This window comes from Pseudopipra pipra, chromosome 2 (assembly GCF_036250125.1).
Source record: "Pseudopipra pipra isolate bDixPip1 chromosome 2, bDixPip1.hap1, whole genome shotgun sequence".
NCBI lineage: Eukaryota > Metazoa > Chordata > Aves > Passeriformes > Pipridae > Pseudopipra > Pseudopipra pipra.
Window position 1 is genome coordinate 1,078,080 of NC_087550.1, and position 20,874 is coordinate 1,098,953.

The following is a 20,874-nucleotide window of genomic DNA, read 5'->3' on the forward strand; positions in this document are numbered from 1 at the left end:
ACCAGACTTCTGTATTATTGAATGTTAGGATCTACTGGTTATATTGTCATGGTAAAGATTATTTTCTGTTGCATTAAAGCAGTGATTCAGGGTCCTTATTTATGTATGAACTATACAGCACGTTCTTACGATAGCGATGATATTTGATTTAAAAAAAAAAATAATTGCTAAGGATGCATTTGCTGCTGAATCTCTTAATTATATTGACCTAACATTTACTTTTAAATAAGCACTTTAAGAGATTTTGCCATCTGTCAGACTTTTTTTTAGTTGTTTTTTGAAATGTTTTACTAGTGGTAAGAGATACAGGTTCTTTAATGTCTCCTCACATTTAAAGCTAACGGAAATCTCACATTTGTGCTTAACATAAAGTACTGGGTTTAAATAATTAACTCTCTTTGGATGTTGTGGAGGTAATAGATATTGGTCTCCTCTGCCTAAAAATTTGCTTCAAACTTTTATATAAAAGTAAAAGAAAAAGAAACTTTTGAAAGATGTTCTAAGACTAGGGAACAGATTTCAGCAAGAATTCTCCCTATAATAACCCAGGAGTCTCATTTGTCAAAGAAATCACATTTTTTTAAAAAGAACTCTCCAAAAAGTGTCTTGCACCTAATCCTTCGGTTCTCATCGGCTTTTTTTTAATGGTGAGTCTCTCCTTCTCTTGGGTCTCTCTGCATCATTCTTATGCCAAGGAAAGCATTGGAGAATGAGATCAAAGAATAAGACTAAATTAATCATGCTTTGAAAACTGGTTAACCAAAAGATTTTTTCATAGGTTTTATTTCTTTAGCTCTTCCATTGAGCGTATTTTTATTTCCTTTACGTTTCTAGCATTGTGATACCTCGGGCTGAGCGCAATGGAATTGTTACATCGTTTAATATAATAGGATGTGACACGATGCAACTTGATATAGTGCCTGAAAATAACAAGGTACAATGCACTGCAGAAGGCATTTGAAAATTCTGAGCACTGGAGGTAGAAAATGGCCAGTTTGAAATCTAGCACGTGCATATCTTCATTTCTGTGCTCTAATTACGCTATAAACAAACCTAATTCATTATAGCACTTTGAAGTAGTTGGCAATTATTCTTTTCAGACTAAAGCATTACCTTAGGCAGCAAGAACTTCACTTCTTCATACATCAACATGTTATTGTGCTAATGTGCCTATTATTGTACCATTTTGATTGACAATGCTAATTATGATTGTTCTTGAACTTAATGTGATTTTCTGGCTGACAGTGACCATTTAAATAAATGGGGACAACAAGAGCTATAAGCATTTAAAAGGAAACTGTTCTTCTTTTTCATAGAATCCAAGCATTACTTCTCTGGAACAGAGTCTTACCTCATCATACCTTTAATACCATTCTAAGGGGGGTGATTATCATCAAATAATCACAGTGGTGGGGAATTAAAGGCAGTCTGTTCAAAAAATACAGAAGAAAATTAAAAAGTTCTTAAATAACAAGTCAAGGGACAGAGTTAAAACTCTTTCTTTGGAATCTGTTAATTTGAATGTAGAAAAAACCCAGTTGTTTACTTGCAGTAAAGTTATATATCTGAAAGTTGGGATAACTAATGCATAATTAAATCTTTTTATTCTACTCAATAAAACTCTTCAACATTTCAAAAAAAATATGACAGTAGTTGATAATTCAAGTCACCTGGAAGCAAAACTAGTGTCAGTGTAGAATCAGTGTAGACAAGTAATACTTTTGCAAGAGGATTCAGCTGTGCGAACTGATTTGTTGCTGCTCTTCATAAAGTTGAATTTGTGCTTAGCCCATTGTTGAGAAATTTGTCATTAATATTTATATTAATTATTTTACTATGGCAGATCAAATTATGGTATTTGACCTTTGTGAGGGCAGGAAGGGTAGGAAGGGTCCTCTGGAGTTACGTTGTGCTCTTTGAAATCCGAGAGATACTGCCCTAATTAAACAAGCAGGAAGTATCTTTCCAATCTCATTTTGCATTATTATTTCAGTGTCCCCCTTAACCCATAGCATAATTAATTAGCATTAGGAGCCATATGCTCATATTGTTCGTTCGGTCCTCTGAACAATGCCTGTGCTTTTTTGCAGGGCTTAGCAGCGTTCTGTCATATCCAGGTGTCAGGAGAAACTGTGCCTCTCTCCTGTGGAGGGCTGTGCCAGCCCTCCAAAAACCTGTGACTCTGTGGGGGGGACATGGTGGGGATACCTGCCAGAGGGGATTGCACCTTTCTGCTGAGGGTAAATTAGTTTGGGGTAAATAGTTGCAATGAGAAATGCAGTTATAACCCTTTGTAAATAAGAAAACTTAGCAGATTCTGCCCCTCTACTCCGCTCTGGTGAGACCACACCTGAAGAACGGTGTCCAAATCTGTAGAGGAAGGACCTGGACCTCTTGGAGCAAGTCCAGAGGAGGCCACCAAGATGATCAGAGGGATGGAGCACCTCTCCTAAGAGGAAAGGCTGAAAGAGTTGGGATTGTTTGGCCTGGGAGAGAAGGATTCAGGGTCACCTAATTGCAGCCTTCCACTTTCTGAAGAGAGAAGATGGAGAAGAGACTATTTAGACTATTTCCTGGAGTGATAGGACAAGGGGGAATGGCTTTGAACTGACAGAGAGTGGGTTTAGATTAGCTATTAGGAAGGAATTCTATACTGTGAGGATGGTGAGGCACTGGAACAGGATGCCCAGAGAAGCTGTGGCTGCCCCATCTCTGGAGTGTTCAAGACCAGGTTGGATGGGGCTTTGAGCAGTCTGGTCTAGTGGAAGGTGCCCGTGGCAGGGGGCTTGAACTTTGAAGTCCCTTCCAACCCAGGCCATTCTGTGATTAGCAGGGTAGAGGAAGGAGAAATGGGAAAAACAGCTGAAATATTTTATGTGTGGCCTAGACTGACTCACGTCGGTCTTGCATTGGAAAGGCAGTGCTAGGCAAGGAGTTTTTTGGTCAGAAATCATTGCTGTAAGGTTAGCCAGAGTTTGGGGAGAGAAGGGAATGGTGTGAGTAGAGAATTAAAAGAACCTGCTGTCCTGCTAAAAAGTGGCAGAGAAGCTGCAGCCTCATGATCACAAAGACTTGTACAGAACAGTTCAGCCTGCTGGAGATCTGAGTAGTGCCTCGGCAGGGTTCTGCTCTCAGCCTTGATTACAAAAGGAAATTTGGGCTGCCAGGGTCCTAATTTAGACTCTCATGCAAATGTTGAAAATTGCCAGGGTTTTGGGGTGGAGTCTTGCTATTTCTGGTTTCACTCCTTTTTTTTGTGCAATATAGCACCAGTCTGGGTTGCTAAAATGTGATTACTGTTGTAAGTATAAATTATAATAATGGTTCCTGCTGTTATTTAAAATGTATAGCAAACAATCTTAGGGCTTCAGTTTATCCTTGATAGGAAAATGTGCGCCATAAATTAATTTCCTGCATAGGAATAGAAAACAAACATTTTTAAAAAATAAATTAATCTATGTTGAAATTATGCTGTACCCCAGCAAAATTTTGATCACTGCAGAAGCCAGATATCTGGACACTTGTGGGATATTTTTAGTTTTTCTTCATTACAGATTTTCAGTTTAATAATGGCTATCAGTGCTACATAAACACAGCACCATTAGATTGTGAGAATATTCATTATTAGCTGCATTTATTGCGACTTTCTTCTTCGAATTTGATTGTGAGTACCTCCTGGGACAGATGGCTTCTTGGTATCAACTTGCTCTGACTCCAGAGGAATTAAGGATTTCCTGGTCTAACCTGGTGAAAGCCTTTCCTTTGGCTGGCCTAAATTCCCTGCTCGTATTTTTGCCTGGGATTCTTGCTGCGAGTGCTTAGATCAGCAGCCCCATCTCGCCCTCAGCACCTTCTCCTGTGGCCCCCGTGCTGCCACATTGGGTTGTTCTCTGCTGTTGCTGCCCCACGAGCACAGCCCTGGGGGGGTCAACCGGGAGCACATGCGAGCCTGGCACGGCTCATTGCCCGCAGCGCTGCTCGGCTGGGAGGGGAGGGATGGAGCGGGACAGCTGTTGGCTTCACGGGGTCACAGCATCCCCCTGAACCATCAAAGAGCATAAAACACGCTCTTTTCTTACCTCTTAACACAGAAGATTAGCAATACGTTAGTTGAGGCTTGGTGTTCTTGGGGGCTTTTTAGGAGTACTCACTTAAATATGCATTTGTTTTCAGACCCATAGTGAAGTCAAATATCCTGTGGATCACTATACCCTAAGTGCATTATGTTTATCAGTTGTCAAAATACTTGCATTTTAGGATATTTGAAATGCTTTTACTCTACAAGGATTTAATTCCTCTTCTTCCCTCAGAAAAGGAAAGAAAGGGAAAGATAATAAAAATAGATAATGAAGGTAAAAAGCCTACACCAAAATATGTAGGATTTCTATGTGTGGGGGATTTTACTATTATTTACAAAATGGTAAATTTAATCTTTGATACATGAAAATTTTTAATGCCACAAACATTCTTTAATTACCCAACAAGTAAACATGTCTTTATTTATACGTGTTTATATATATGTATATATGATTCTATAGTAAATGCGCAATATAACATTTGATCTGTCATTATTAAAATGTAGAAATCTCTTTTGAAATTCATCTAAATAGGAAAAAAACCCCTCTGAATTTGTTAAAACAGTTGACCAGTACATAATAATAGTTTATCTGATCTCTCATGCACATCTGCTCCAAACTACACCTTATGATATTTTAGTCATGGACTATTATTTAAAGGTCTCCAGGGAGATGGAGTCCATGTACTGTGTTGTGATTTCCTTTTTTGATTTTCTACAGGTCCATCAGCAGTCATGGACTGCTATTTTGGAAGAGGTGGTAGAAAACATTGATTTATTAGGGAGGGGAGCTGCAGGAAAACCCACACGTGCACAGTAATCCGTGCCACAGGTGACCCAGTGATGGGATTTCTCTGCCATCCTCATAATTTCCCTCTCACTGTAAATTGCCATCATATCCAGTTTCGGAGAGTAAAATGGTACATGATCATCCAGTTGCCAAAGTTAAGATCATGGGTGAAATACAGAAGTAGTACCTACAATATGGCTTTCTACAGTCTCACTCTGCTACAGAGCACTGTAGGTAGACCCAGCTGGTTTAGCCACAGCATGCACTGTCCTGATTGTGTATCTGCATTGGCTGTGCGTGTCCTGTTATTGTCCTGTCCTGCCAAAAAAAGAGACTGGCCTTAATAAACTTTCACATTGCAGTGAAAGTGCTTTATTCCAAGACCCCAGCTTTGCCAGCTCAGCTGAACACTTTTTGATCTAAAGAAGGGATTTGCAGTGCACTTTGATGAGAGAGACAGATCTAGACCAAAGGGAACTCAGGTCTTTGTCTGACAGCAGCTATAAAAGTAGAACAATTCTGAAATTAATAAATGCAATAAAGCATTTAAGAGTAATACTAAGTATTAGTCAAGAATGCATAACACAAAAACCTATGGTATTTTAAACATTTACTTTTTAATTTAAGCTTGAGTATTTCCTTGCTCTTAGACATTCTCATGCTCTTTGCTGGACTAATTCTTATGAAAGGTGATCATGGAATCATAGGATGGTTTGGGTTGGAAGGGACCTTAAAGATCATACAGTTCCAAACCTTTCTGCCTGGGGCAGGGAAACCTTACACCAGATCAGGTTGCTCACAGCCCCATCCAACTTGGCCTTGAACACTTCCAGGGACAAGGCATCCACAGGTTCCCTGGGCAGTCTGTTCCAGTGCCTCAGCACCCTCACAGTAAAGGCTTCCTTCCTAATGCATAATCCAAACCTATTCTTTTTCAGTTTGAAGCCATTCCCCCTTTCCCTGTCACTACAGTAGGAAGTAAGACAGCACCATTTTACAAATGGAGATCTAAGAGCTTAGATTACTTTCTGTTCCATGGGAACAGTTTGATTCGTAGTTGGAGGGATGGGAGGTTTGATCCAGTGTGAAAGGAAGCGTGTGCTGCCATATTCCATTGCAATCCTCCCCAGCTAAATCTTAACCCACTACTTATGTAGTGTTTGCTGAAGTTCCTGAAAAATGGGGCCTTTCTGAGTTCTGGGTCGTGGTGAACCATAAAATATTGAACTCAAAGGTGCCCATTTGAGCAGGGCAGGGCAAGACCCTCAGAAGAAGAGCCACCCTTTCCTTTCAGCAGCCTGGGAAGTGGTGTTTGCACCCCCTTGCTGTATCCTGCTGCTCCTTCTTACAGGTCTTGAGGGTTTCTGGGGAGAAGCCCTGATGCTGCACAGCGGACTGAAGTAGCTGCCTTGTGAGTGTTTGTGTGACAAGACACAGGGGCAGAAAATAAGTCTTCACTTTCTTTGTCCTCTTGGTATATCTGTGACCATGGGAGATTTTTTTTTATGGTAAAACTTCTTCCTTGTGTATTGCATTTTAAATTTTTGATTTTACACAAAAGCAAACCCTAAAATAGAAAACTCTTTTAACTACCACTAAAAATCAATATTTGTATATTATTTTCTTGGAAACAGTAGTACCAACACCAGTTATGCCCGTTTTCATGAGGCTGGTATTTCAAATGAGCATCTATTCATAAGCAACCACAAGTGCTACAAGGGATAATTCTAAAAGTCCTTTCCTGCCTTAAAATCTATTCATTGAAATAATCAGCATATGGGCCCTTATAAGTCTGTAGGGTTGCTGCAGCAATTTGCATATATAAAATATGCTGATAATATGTACTGGAGTATGAAGATACCAAAGACTTTGGATTAATCATTTTAAAAGGTTTTGCATTGTTTGAACACTGCAAGCTTCTCTAAGTATTCCTGAAATTAGGGCACTCTGCTCTGTAGGATAAGGTGGCAACATCATTATATCTTGGGCTCTGGGCTGAACTAAAGCACATATCCTAAAACAGGTCACCTCCAACAGTGAATATAAACTAATTCTTAAATTGTTCATTATAGAGCTGACAGTCTGATTTGCGTTTATCATGTACTTGTTAATCTGTGTCCTTAAATGAAAGCCGTGTATGGCTTTGAGTAAAATGCTTTGCAGCTAATGAGGTGGATTGATTTCTGAAAGTCCTCCTCTAAATCATGGGTTCAGCTATAAACTGCCCAAGTCTTAAGCTCAGTTTGCATCTCAGCTGCTTGTTTGTAAACTGACCATTTTTGTTTACATGTTGTGAGAATGAAACCTTAAGGGATTAGGAATTGTGCAGGTACTTTGATGATAAAAGCTATATAAGTATGTAGATAGATTAACATATGGAGGAAAATGACATCTGCCCTGACACTGATAGGAGCTAAGAGCCAAAACCTGACAAGGTTTTTGTGCTTATTAAAGTATTTCGACCATTATCTTAATGCAAGCCTACAGGAAACATCTGCTTACAGTTTTATTCAACCTACATAATTCTCTCTTTCTGAAGCAGCCACATGGTAGTGTTATTTTATTTACATATAGGTTATCCAGACTTTGGAAGAAATAATGACACCCCAGAAAGTGGTGTCATTATTTTGAAAACTCAGCCATGTCATTTTACAGTGCTGTCCATACTTTGATGTATAATAATAATCTCTCGTGAAGAATTACTGCTAATGCTGACAAGTTAGCAGAATGCCATATTGTAACTATAAATTCTGGTTTGCAGGGGTATTGATCCAAGGTTTCCACTAATTTCACTTGTGCTTGCTTTGGAAAGGAGAAACCTAGGGACTTAGCTAGAATTGCCTGTTGCCTCGTATTTGATCAGCAAAATGTTCTTCCTCACAAAAAAATAGGAGTTTTAAGGTTTTGTTGTGCATCACGAGGAGCACTGGAGCAGAGATTAAAATCTCTTGTGTACAATATGTTGGTCTCACAGTCAAAGCAGATGTTTCACAGGTCCCACCCATGGGTGTGTCAGAAGCTGTGCCAAGCCATGGCTCTGACGACCAGTGCAAGGGAACACGTATCTTTTGTATCCTCAGTGTAAAACATACACCTGGATTACAGCCCCACACACAAACCTGAATTAGAAGTCCTTCCCTGTTTCTCTGCCCAGCAAACAGGTGCTGTGGCAGTAGGAGCTCTCTCACCACACCTGCACTTCAGGTTCTGTGAGGGCTCATCACTGAGGAAGTTTACCACGATGCTGAAAGCACTGCATCAAGGAACCCTGCGATGTTGTGATCTGCTCATGAAAAATCTGTGGACCAGATAAAGCCCAGTTATCTCTTCTAGTTCATTTTCTGAACTCCATTAATCATAAACTTAATTTTGGTTTATAATTTAATGATCTGATTTGCTCTAGATTATTAGGGTTTGAAGGTCAGGCCAGACGTCATTTGAAAGTAGTTTCCCTTGATTTGCAATTGGATTTCTAAATTGACCTGCAACCTTGCTGACATATAATGTTAATGAACCACACGTGGTTTGCACATAGAAAAATGCAAACATAGAGGTTTTTACAATTTTACTAGAATCAGTATTTTACCTTTAACTCTTCTTGACATTTAATTTTGACACGTCTTGCATGCGTCTACCTCTGGGGAAAATTACATCTCTAAATTTATAAATATCTCTAATCATGGAACATCTCTTATTGAGAAACTGATGAAATATCAGAGGAATAAGTAACTGAACCAATGCAGTACTGAGAAATGTGTTACCTATATTTTCTTAGTCCTGTGCCAGCTGTTTGAGGTAGATGGCATTGGGTCTCTGTCACTTGATGTCATTACAGTAAAGAAAGGTATTTTAGTGAAGAAACAATGCAATATTAAAAGCATTTAAGTACTCTATCTGTTTATAGAAATGCATTTAATAAATAGTTGCTTTAAACAAGATAAAAATCAGTGTCCTTCATGGATATCATAGGATAAATTGTAGGAATAATCAGTCAACGAGCTATAAAAGCAACAGAGGTTATTGAGGGGCACTATCAGAATTCAGACTTATTGCATGTAATCACAATGTGTATGTGAATTCTCCAAGTCTATATAAGGAATTATTGGCAAATCAAATAATTGTTTCCTATAGTTCTTAAACTCTGTTTTTGTACTTTTTCAAATTACTTAAAGTTGCAGAAGACGTATTTAAAAAACCCCACCCTCTGCCAGCTGCACAAAGAGGTCAGAAATAGTATATAATTATTGCTGAACTAATTGCTGGGTGCTAACATACATACAGACATACAGTATTCAACTCAGACATTATCACAATAGTGGACAATTAGGGCAAATTCAGTGACAGATAAAATGCAAATAGAATTTTTAAGCCTAGTACTCTACTGGCTTTTTAATTTTTTTTATAATCTTGGAATAATTGTCATTTCTATCTTTAGCCTTACAGATGTAATCTGAAAGAGTGGTTAATTCAGAATAACAGTTGCAAATTCATTTTGAAAGACTATGGTAACTCAAAACTACTTATTGTAAAAGTAGAGATTGTATTAGCTTTCCAGTATTTCTGAATATATAAAATGAAAACTAGATCCACAAGAAATATGTGTTATATAAATAAAATAATGTGTGCTGTAGATGTAACATATTTCTTGATATCAGCCTGATTTAGCCTTCATTGAATGTAATAAAAATTAATACACTTCCATTTTTTCATAAGGGTTTTTAGGTACACATAAATGTGTTTTTTCTACTGTTTGGATTTTTTTTGGTGAAACATGGAGGTGAGGTTTGGAAAGCAAAAGTTTGCTTTGGAGGATGTGTTCTGCTGTCTAATTCCTGATTTCAAACTGTCTTCCTGAAATACTGATTTTGGTAAAATACGGAATTCTTCAATCAAAATTGTCTTTTTATATTTAGTAGAAAGAAGATTTATTTCAGAATTTATTTTTATATTCAAATACTTTAAGCTGTAGGAGGGTATATGAGGAGATAACATAATTAGAAGAAATCTATGGCAACAGTCTGTGTACTTCATGAAGCTTAAGGATATGATGTCCCTTAAAAATGTACTACAGCCATTAGTCTGACTACACTTTTTGTTTATGAGCATTGTTAAAGAAACGTCATGAAGATGGAAAAATAACGTGTATTTAGTTCCTGTGTTTCAAAGGAGCAAGAACATGGAGTCACAGCTTCAAGGTTTTGATGCAGGAGGTGCATGGGTCAGTTATACTTCAGTTTAAAAGACATTCCTACTCTATAGATATATTCCATTTGGGGAATAATTACACATCACAGAGTTTCCTTAGAGCTTTAAAAGTCAAAGAATTCACAGTCAGCTAAAAATCACTCTAAAATTATTTCCATGATTTGTATATTAAGGAGTAGGAAGTTACTTTAATTTTCATTTGTAGAGAGGAAGCAGCTAAGTCAGAAAAATAAAAATTGAGGTTATATTTAAAAGTTGAAGGTAGGTAAGGACAGACTTTACTTCCTCAGGGCACATCTCTACATGCATTTAAGCAAAAAAATCTTAGAGGAATCTATTTAAGGAGCTGTTTAATGGCATATGAAGACCCCAACCCCTTCCCAACACTTGATTCCCCCTTGCTTTACAAATTGAAGCAATGCCTCTTAAAAGTATTCTACAAACTTCTCGTTGTTTTTCAAAGTTTATGATTTATATTTCACTCAATACAGTGGATGTGATTTATTGCCTGTTTCACAGAGGGAATGAGACTTAAATTGCTAAAGGCAGATGTGGGCAAAGCTGGGAGTGAGCGTATGACAATTGATTTCAGGGATATAGAGAAGTTTTATGGGGGCCATATCTGATAAGACTAACTCTACGTGGACAAGGAAAACCTCTTCTTTTCAATATGAGCTCAGATGGATGGACTTTGAATTGTTCAACTAGCAGTGAAAACGACACTGAGTTTTAAGCTGAAGGTTGTAAGATTGATCTAAATTTCATGGAAGTCAGTGAGTGTGTGCCACTGGCTTTTACAGATTTCACGTGGTTTTCAAGGCTGTCAGCCAGGACAATGATTTGGGGCTCCTGATACAGGGGGAGAGAGAAGTTTGGGACACAGAATAAACAGGCAAAAATTTCCCAGCCCCTTAGAGGAAGAGCAGGCCTGCCTCTGCCTCAGTCTGAGATTAGATCAATCTGTATGACTGTTCCCATTAAATGCTCACATGGGTACGACCTGATGGTTTTGCCTGACGAGAAACTCTGGAAAATTGCAGGTCAGTGTTTCTGACTTTTTAGCACAGTTCATAACACAACATAAAAGGGAGAGGTGTGCTGGCATGGTATTGTAGGGTCCAGTGCCAAAATACAGAATCCTTTGCATCCCACTGTAGAAAGAAGAGCTCGTACAGATGCCAGGGTTCAGCTCACTGCCTAAAAATGCTCCAATTCACCTGGATGCGTGTGCAGTGAAAGGTCTGCTCGTGTCAGCATCCATGTGTTTGTGTGGGCCTTGGCTGGTGGCTCTCAGGACCACAGAAGGCACAGGCTTTGGGTTTTAACCTTGGTATTGTACCTTTGAGAGGCCTCTGGCACGCAGGAGCAGCTCTGTAGTGAAAGCTCACTTCTCAGGTACAGGAATGATGCTTATAGCCATTTGCACAGCACAGATCAGGGCACTGCATCCCTCCCCTTAAGGCAGTTTATTCCTGTTGGGTGCATCTCTAGTGCGCTGTTTGAAGCCGGAGCAGCCGGCTCTGCGTCGGGCAGGATTTTCCGTGCTGAGGGAAAGAGCAGAGTTATTAGCTGTTAGACACTTGGCAATGACCTTATTAAAATCGGTGTACCAGGAAAAGGTGCTGAGGTGCGTTGGGTTATTCACATAATTTAGGTGGCTTAAAAAGGATATGTATATGTATGCAAATTCCCAGTTGGTTCATTCGACCTCTGGGAGAGGTGTGTTCAGCAGAGGTTTGGCACACGCTGCTGTATGTGTGTGCAAATGCCTGCACACTTGTTTGAACAGCTGGGCCTTGGAGATGAACTTCCCTGGGTGGTGATCTGCTGCTGTGCCAGCTTGTCTTGGGAAGCTGCTCTGCCTTACAGTGCCATGATAAATTATAGCCCTTGCTGATTATCCGCTGTCATCTGGCCCCTGGGCACTGAAGGGAAACCAATGAAAGATCACATTTCTTCCTACTGTGTTTGCTATAACGCGTCCTTACGACGCTGTGGGCAGAAACTTTATTATAAATTGTTTTATTCAGTCATGCTTATAATGCCACCTCTGCTGAACCTGCAGCACAGGACATCCAGGTAGGGAGGAATAACCCAACTCTAATTTTGCTCCACATATTTGACCCTCTAACAGCAATGAAAGTTATTTGCTCCCTTGTTTGTTGTTTTTTTTGTTTATTTGTTTAATCAGGCACTGTTTTTGTATGACTTGTCTGAAAGCCGCTTTCAGTCAGAGGTTTATGTAGTTGTTTAGTATTGCTAATTGTCTATAGAGAAAATCATTCTATGAATGAGTGGAAGACAGTTATCTATAATGACAAAAGCCATCCTAGGAAGAGACAATGCTTTTTATTACAAAACCATGCTTGAAGTGTGGCCTCAGACCAAAGTGGGATACTCTGACAGTGGTGTGGCAGGGTGGGGTTGGGGATGAGCTTATCTCTGAAGGACTTACATATAAATTTTTGTCTTCTACTGTAACACAGCTGGGCAGATATAGCCTGTAATTACTGAAGTGTAAATATTTTGCAACAACCAAAACACTGTAAAATATTTTTTTTTTTTGGCCTCATTTTACAGAATAGGTATTTGTATCTGTAATACAAATGGAAAAAGAATGAATGCAGAACTTGAACATATCCTTAATCAACATTTGATTTTGCACTGTTGTAAACAAAAACAGTTTGAACAAATTGCAATTAAATCCAAACACATTTTAAATGCAACAGCAGATACTTGCTTAGCAGGAGTCTATGTAGTGTTTGTCTCAGTATGTCAGACAAATGCTGATTGTACAATATACTTGCTGTCTCTCAAAGACACTCATAGATCCATAGAGTTAGAGAAATTCTCTTGTTCCTTTATATTCAAAAAATTTAAGAAAGGATGGAGGCAGGCATGTCACAGGGGTTTTTTTCTGCCATGTAGATGTTTGTTCTTAACTTGGATGCGGTGATCAAACAACCCAACCAAAAGAACCAAACCAAACTTCTTTCTTTTGCAAGTGGGTTGCAAATCTAAGGCTCTTCAGAAAGGTTACTCCAGGGTTTAAAGGTGTATAAGCAGTGTGGTACTTTGGCATGGTTTTCGTAGTGACACATTGCACCCTTGTCTGGTAATTGTTGGTATTTTCAGTTTGGACCTGGAATCCCAGCTGGCAAATGAGATTCTTCACTTGAGCACTTCCGAATTCAAAGACAGAACTGTGGAGTCACCGTTACACCTTTTGTCTTGAATGTGTCCTCAGGGAACCTTCAATACCCCATAAAAGGAAAAGCAAGCTAATATCTTTAATAACCGCAATTAGTCAGAGTTTCATTGTTTCAAGTCACCTGAAACGTGACACCTTCAGCAACACTGGAGGCGTCCTGAACGTAAAACCCACCAGATCAATATGTGTTCAGAGAAAGCAGATGTATCTCTTGTCACCAGCAGTGTTTCCTGAGTGATCTCTGCCACACCTTGATCCTCTTTTCTTTCTGGTCTAAAATTTCAGATCCTATCTAATTCCATTTTCCAACAGAACTTGTCTTCCCACATCTTTATTTTATGCAGGTACAAAATAGTCTATGATTTAACTTGTCTTTTCCATGTTTAATTTCTGTAGATTACATCCGGAGATATTTGATTGATTGATGTTATTCAATTCTTCCTAATGGGGCTACTGGGTATTGCAGTGCCAAAGCACTTCAAAAATTAATGGGAAGCAGGAGGAAAGGACCAGATCGGTATTTTGTGGCTTCAAAGTTGTGCACAGAAAAATTTAAAGTCTAGGTCTAAAAGAATTTAAAGATTAGGTCTAAAATAATCCCAAAGAAGTCAATAAACTGGAAAACACACAAAACGCTTTGAGACTTTCCAATTTAAAGATCTATTTTAAAAATGAAATGTGATCTGGACATATTTTTTCCTGCGAACGATAACTAGAATTTTTTTTATTAAAAAATTAAAGCTTTTAAGTGTCATGGAAGGTGAGTTAAGACTTCCCCCTTGTCAAAACCAGAAATGCATTTTCAGTGTGTAGTACAAAACTCAGTAAAGTGTCCATTAGTGGTTATACCTCCTGTTGTGATTTATGACTTCATATAGTATTTTTCTTACCAAAGTAGTTTCTTAGAAAACAGCACATGTATTTGTTTAACAATTTGTGTAATTAAATAAATAACAATTATTATATATTATTGCATATAATTAGATCTATTTTAATGCATTATATTTTAACTGCATGTATTGTTTATGCTATACATAGACAGCAATAAATTTATTAGGTAGAAGCAGTTTAGCAATTACATTTCAAAATAAGAGTATAGCATGTTGTCAGTGCTGGAAGAGTTTAGAATGTTTGTGTTTAATGAAGTGGATAAGATTTTCCAAATTCATAATTTTACTAAAAATATTGAAAAAGCTACAAGTTGACTTTTGTCAACATTTACTAAATATTTAAGCAGTTTGTTGTTGCCTATAAACTCCATCAAGCGAATTTACACTTTTTGAACTGAAATGGTGCATAACTAAGACTGCAATAATTGCTAAATTCAAAGAGAATTATTATCATCCCTATTATACTTAAATATAAACCTTAGATAAATCCTGATTGACAAGTACAAAATAATAGCTTTCATGCATTTCTTCATTCTACATTATATAATTTGAAGAGTATTGGAAAGATCTTAGACCCCTAAACATAACCAAGACAAAAATCCTTGGTGTAGCAATGGGAATCTTGGACTTGTTGTCCTTGTTTTATTGATGTGTTGCTTCTACCTCGCTAAAATTGGTATATTGCTATACATCAAACTTTCCTGTTGTCTTATGCAAGAACCAGAGCTACTAGTTAGTTATGGAGAAGAGAGACCCTTTTGTGGGTCTTTATTACCAGCAAAAGCCAAAATGAACAGAGTATTTGGGGACTGGCATGAAGTGATTGTCAGAATTTCATCTTATTTTGTTATATTCGTGAAGGGGGAATATAAGTGTTTTTTGAGTTTTACCTGCAATGGAAGTGCAGATTCTGCCCTGGGCAAGCACTGGTTTCTTGATCCTCAGAAATCACATGAACTGGAAGGAATTTGAGATATATTTGTGATTTAAGAAGTCTCTGTATTTATTTGGCATTGTATTATGTCACAAGTACCCAAAAATGTTGCTTCCATTGGTGTCTGTGGCTAACAGAAATCCCCAGGAGGTTTCCACAGATATTTAGAATGCCTTAAGCTGAAAGTATTTAAAATCAAAACAATTTTCATGCCTAAAAAGAACTGAATTAATTATGGCAACTTGGGCCTCTGTGTATGGTGAGGGAGGGAGAGGAAAGATATCCTTCATGCCTGCAACGAAGGGATGCGATATTTCCATCTTGTAGTGTTTGGTGTTGATTATATTCCTTTTGCAAAGTTCATTTAGTCATGGGCATTTTCATGCTGCCAAATGCTGGCTGTGTGGGATCTTTGGAAGAATCAAACAGGAGAAAGATAGGACAAAATAAAATATTTACTACTTCTTGGGGTAGGGGGTGAGCATTTCATTTTCTGTTTGCAGTCCTCCTCTTCCTAGTCATGACTCTCTAAGCAGTTATTTCCATTTTCTTTTCTGCAATCTCTTTAATTTTTCATTTTGATAGTCCAGTGTTCTGAAATGGGAAAAGTGAAGGCTGCAATTCTTCCTGAGCTTCTCCAAATGTTAAGACAATGCCACAAGTACAAAGTGCCAGGAAGAACAATGAAAAATGCCTGCACTGCCGAATGCTGGGTTTGGTCAGAGTGTTCCTGAGGGATCCTGAGGAAGGCCATAACCCTCCCCATAGTGAAATGGAATCTGGATGGCAAATACAAAGGGGCAGAAAGCACATCAGCAAGCAAACTGTCCAGGCTTCTGTCTATCCCTCCTATAGTCTGAAAGCAAGAGACCTCTCCAAGGTATCACCCTTAAAAACCATGTTACTAGGGGCCTCTGATGTTCAGGCTTCTGTGAAGTTGTTGCTATTTATTTAGGCTTGAGGATTTTAATCAAGTACTTATACCAGCAGTCTTTTGTGCCAGATAACCATTAGTAAAAAGATGGAAAATATGGAAAGGAAGGGTGACCAAAATAACTGGTTACACCAACTGCAGATTAAACTAACTTGAGCATATTTTTTCCAGAGTATCTCACTGGTAGTTTGTTATTTAGGTTGCTGAAGTATGCTACCCCTGAGTAAACATCCTAAAATTCTGTTAATTAAAAAGAACCTCTGTATTCATTAATGTTGTAGGCATTTATAAACATTATTCCAGCTTAATCATAGCTGCTGCCCTTTGGCTTCATGAGTGGAGTGAGGGAGGGAATATGCAACTGATATTTCATCTTGAAAACTGCAGGCTTTTCTTTTGACTTCATCTCATAAACACTAAGTTGGAACTGGATATACTTAAGATGAAGGCAGTAGTAAGCTGTGAGTATGGAACATCTTTAGTCTGAGAAAAGACTGGGATAGGAATTTTCTTACTGGAACAAGTTGTACGAAATGTATGTTGGAAAACCTCAATACGAGGAAAGGTGAACAGGATTATTTTTTTTCATTTTAATGAGGAAGACCCTAAGTTATCTCAATAAGATGATGAGATATATTTTTCAAAGAAACAAGAGGAATTTTGTTTTTCAGGTTGCAAGTAATTAAATATGTGGAACTCATGGCATAGGGCCTATGGGCATTGAGAAAAGCATAAAGGAATCAAAAAAGGAGCTAGACAAAGTCAAGAAATACAGGTCTGTCACTCTCTAATCAAGCTTAATAGCTGTGACATAGAATCTGTAGTTAAGAATTTCAAAGCCTTTCACAAGCAGCAGTTGGTAAAAGGAAAGCTCCACTAACACTTTATTATCATTGTTGTGCTTTTCTCATAAGCATCCCAGATTGACCGCTGCCCAGGGTGTGATGCCAGACAAGACCAATATTTGGTCTGTCATGATATACAAGTTCTTCTGTGCTTGGAAAGTATGAAATAGTCTCATACTCACGACTGGTGTAAGCTGTCATGGAGGACCTTGGAGGGTGTGAGAGACCCTGACAAGGACAAGGACTGGTTTGATGTCAGGGACATTTACCTAAAATGGTGTCTTGTAGCTCTCAGAGGAATTTTTGTTGTAATAGTTACAGACACAAAGGTACACTTTAGATTGCTTACTTTTCTCTCTGTTTCCAGTACTGCACGTTCAAAGCATGAAGTAGAATTACAAATCAGTTCCTTTACATCTCTAAAACACGATGTTGGCTTAAAAATCATGATGCTTGAAAGAAAAATAAATGTTGGGTTTCTTTTATTTGTCTTTCTGATGTTTCACCCTATGAAGTTTGTATAATCTTTCTTGAAACTATATCTTTTCTCTGGAGGCATTTCAACTCTGCAAAACTGAAATACTTATGAACCTAGAAATGAGGACATTAAAAACCCACTAAATTTCATAAGTGACACTTTTTCTATGTTTCCCTGAAGGTCTGCCTGCTCACTTCTAATAGAATCCTAAATGGATTTAATAATTTACCTTTTGTAAAATAACCCAGAAAACCATTAGCAGAGTGGAAGTCTGGGTGCCTCTGGCATTAGACTGAACCAAGCCATGCCCATGACCAGCAGCTCTTGTGGTTTTCTTTATGTTCCTGTGTTGGATGGTCCTTCCTTCTCCTGCCATATCACTTGAGCTGCTGCTCAAGCCACACCTGATGCTGTTGGTGCTGCTGGAGGCACGTGTCAGAGCTGGCAGAAAGCTGACAGAGACTTTTAAGTTACTGAATTTGCATAATGGTACTTAAGGAGGGGGGGAGGGCTGGTAGTTTTTCCGTTTAAAGTCGTCTTATTATCTGGACATCAAAAGTTTGAAACTTTGAAATTTTTCTGATTCTTCAAGGTGCCAGTGTGGTGCTGGTTTCAGGGGAGTGTTACAGAGGCGTTCAAAATGAACACAAGTGTCTGCCAGCCTTGTTTTGGTAACAGTTGGGAGAGAAATAGAAGAAATGGTGTTTTAATTATTAGCAATGAGAATGGTGATTAAGAATGTCTTGATGGGGAAATTTAACACAAGAAGCTGCAGCTTAGTGACTCTACATGATAGATGCTGACCCAATTTTTGGCAACTTGAGCCATAAACATCATCCTTGATGTATCAGACTCAGCATCTGGTAAGCTGTCTTATGACTTTTAAAAATTAATGCACAGAGGGATGAAAAACTACTGTACATCAGCATGTGTTTGTTTTCTGTCTAAATGCAAATGTTACATCCTCTAACAAGTCCATAAATATATTGTAGAACTTAAAAATAAAATAAAAGATTTTTTTTATAGTTGATGTGGTGGTGGCGAAATCCCAAATATTTCCTGTTTGTGATGTTACATGCTGCTTGTTTAAAAAAATCTCTGAACACATATTAGTTGTTCATGGTTGTCTCCATCAGTCAAAATATCATTCTTTATTCAGATGAATAAGCAAGGCTTCAGATTTATTAATATCATCTTTTTAATGTTGTGCTGAAAAGGGCATCATGTCTGTGGTTGCAAATGTGATAACTTCAGGGAATTTGTGACCATCACTGCTTTGTCATTCCAAAGACATTGATTTTTTTATTTGTATAAATCTACAGCACAAGGTTTGTGGCTCATTGATTTGAGTACTGCATGCTTATATGGAAGCAACTAAATGCCAAACTGGAGATGAATTCAAGCTTTTGGGCATACTTAAGTAAGCACTGGCCATCTCAAGACTGAGCAGTCTGAATGTCAGGAATCTTTCTTGGAGCACCCTTTTGAAAATACAAAATTTTCCACAGAAAGTCATGTGTTTACTGATCCCTCTTCAGCATTCTAAAATACAGACATCTGTAGATGTAGGTAGCTCTATTATTTCTGTGGCGGTAACACCTATTAAATGAAAAATCGACTAAAATCTGTTGTTTTGAAAACGTGTACTTCTGAATGTCCCCTTTCTCTTTCCTTCTCTCTCCACCCCCCGCCCCCACCTCTCTGGATTTGGGAGATCCTAAGGACAGACAGTGTGAAAATATAAAATGCCTAGCTGCTCTGTGCAGCAAAAAGATTGCTGCTACTGCTAAGAATTTGTTCTTCCTGTTTGCTACTTAAAAAAAAAAAAAAAAAAAAAGGCAAGCGTGCAGGATTTTTCCCATGCAGTAATTCAGGAATGCTGCAAGTGATCAGTGTGTCGAAGCTTGCATTTCAGTTTAAAAGATGAAAAAAAGCCTTAAGAAAATGCAGTCAAAAGTCCTGAGCAGTGGCACAGTGTAAAGCAGGAAATCTCCTGCACACAATAGAGATTAAATGCTCCCTGTGCATACTGTATTCTGCTCAGCCCTCTGCGTTCGGAGCTGGGACCGTGGCAGTCGTTATCTCTAGCAGGTTCCTTGGTGATTTTCAAGCCCTGCACTACCTACCCAAGTGGCAGTGACACCAGCTTTCACTGAAGCCTTATTACTCTTAAAAGAGCAATTTGGTTGGTTGCACAGCTATTAGGATCAGACAGACAGGCTTAAAGCTGTCAGTACAACTGCTTCTCATCTTTTTTCACAATCCTGACATCTTTCCTCTTTTCTGCTGGACACAAGCATTACTGTTTTTATCATTTTCAATCAAGCTCACGCTGCAAGCTGAGGAATATATTCCCACAGAAACCAAAGTGAGGAGCAGAAATTATTTTATAGCTACTGTAGTAGCAGCGGTGCTGGCTGCATGTTGTGTGGGAAAAACCGGATCAGTGAGAAATGTGGCTTTCCTCAGGGCTACATTACTTCAACGTCTGAGGAGAGCAAACCTACTCCTTGCTCTAATTTTTCAGTGATTAATCACTCCTTCTTGAGCAAACAGAAAGTGGGAGAGAAGATGTAAGATTTTTTTTAAAAAAAAAATTTTTTTTTTATATATTTTTTTAAAATAACTTGTGGAAATGTTATCATCAGTGAAAAGGGGGAAAATCACTATGCTTGAACTTCTTTTCGTTTTGATGTTGCTCTTCTCTGGACCAACCCTGAGCAAGCTTAGCAGGACCAAAGGCAAACACTGGAAGGGGGGTAAGTGGAAAGGAAAAGTTTCTGTAATGGATGTCTGGGTAAGATTCTAAAAAAGCTGTATTAAAGGTAAGCTAAGGAGAATACCTGTGCTGTTTGGAGTGACTCAGATTTCAGGTTGCTGTGTGGGCTTGCTATAGGATGCTAAAAAGAGAGCATGGAGTTTAATTTGTTTTCTTGTTAGTTTGCTTGACTGACTCTGCAAGGCACATATTCCTTGCAGGAATTTAACTTTGCCTTGCATCATTAGCAGGATAATGTTTAAGGCCTTTGTACAAATAAATGTATGATATTTAGAAACCGGTGTTTTTTCAGATTGTGAGAATTCGGATTGTTCTTTTCATTACGGAGCCTCTGGGACGCTTGTGGCTTTATTGGAAGGGCTGTTACCCCAATCAGAGGGGGTTAAATGTTGGAGAAAGAGAGAGAAAGCAAGCAGCCTGTCTTGAGTCCAGAATTGTTAGTGTATGTGGCAAAAATGACTAGACAGACATTTTTTTTTAGAGTACATGAATGTTGTGAAATGCACTGCCAGCAGCACTAATTGGCTGACTGGCTATGTCAGTGTTGATGTGTTAATAAAGATAAATTGCATTAACTTTATAAAAAAAAATGCTGTGTTGAGAAAACACTTATGATTTTTGAAGGCAGCAATCCATTTTCCTCTTCTGTTAGAAACTGCTGAGAAGATTTACCCTGTGTGTGCTGTGAACAGTTCACTAAATGTGCCTTTTCATAAAGTTCACTTTGTTTTGC

At 38.4% G+C, this 20,874-nt stretch overlaps 1 protein-coding gene across 4 annotated transcripts in view; it reads left to right on the forward strand.

Annotated features, from left to right (window-relative positions):
• Positions 1–20,874, forward strand: part of ROBO2 (roundabout guidance receptor 2) — a 1,041,091-nt gene that overhangs the window by 140,020 nt on the left and 880,197 nt on the right. Inside the window, exon 1 of one of the 4 annotated variants that reach the window (XM_064642985.1) lies at positions 19,461–20,121. The exons of 1 other annotated variant lie outside the window; for it this stretch is intronic. In XM_064642985.1, the coding sequence (XP_064499055.1) occupies positions 19,998–20,121 (124 nt within the window). In that variant the 5' untranslated portion in view covers positions 19,461–19,997. Of the gene's footprint in view, positions 1–19,460; positions 20,122–20,874 lie in introns of those variants that run through there. 2 more of the 4 variants (XM_064642994.1, XM_064643013.1) reach the window with 2 other exon arrangements.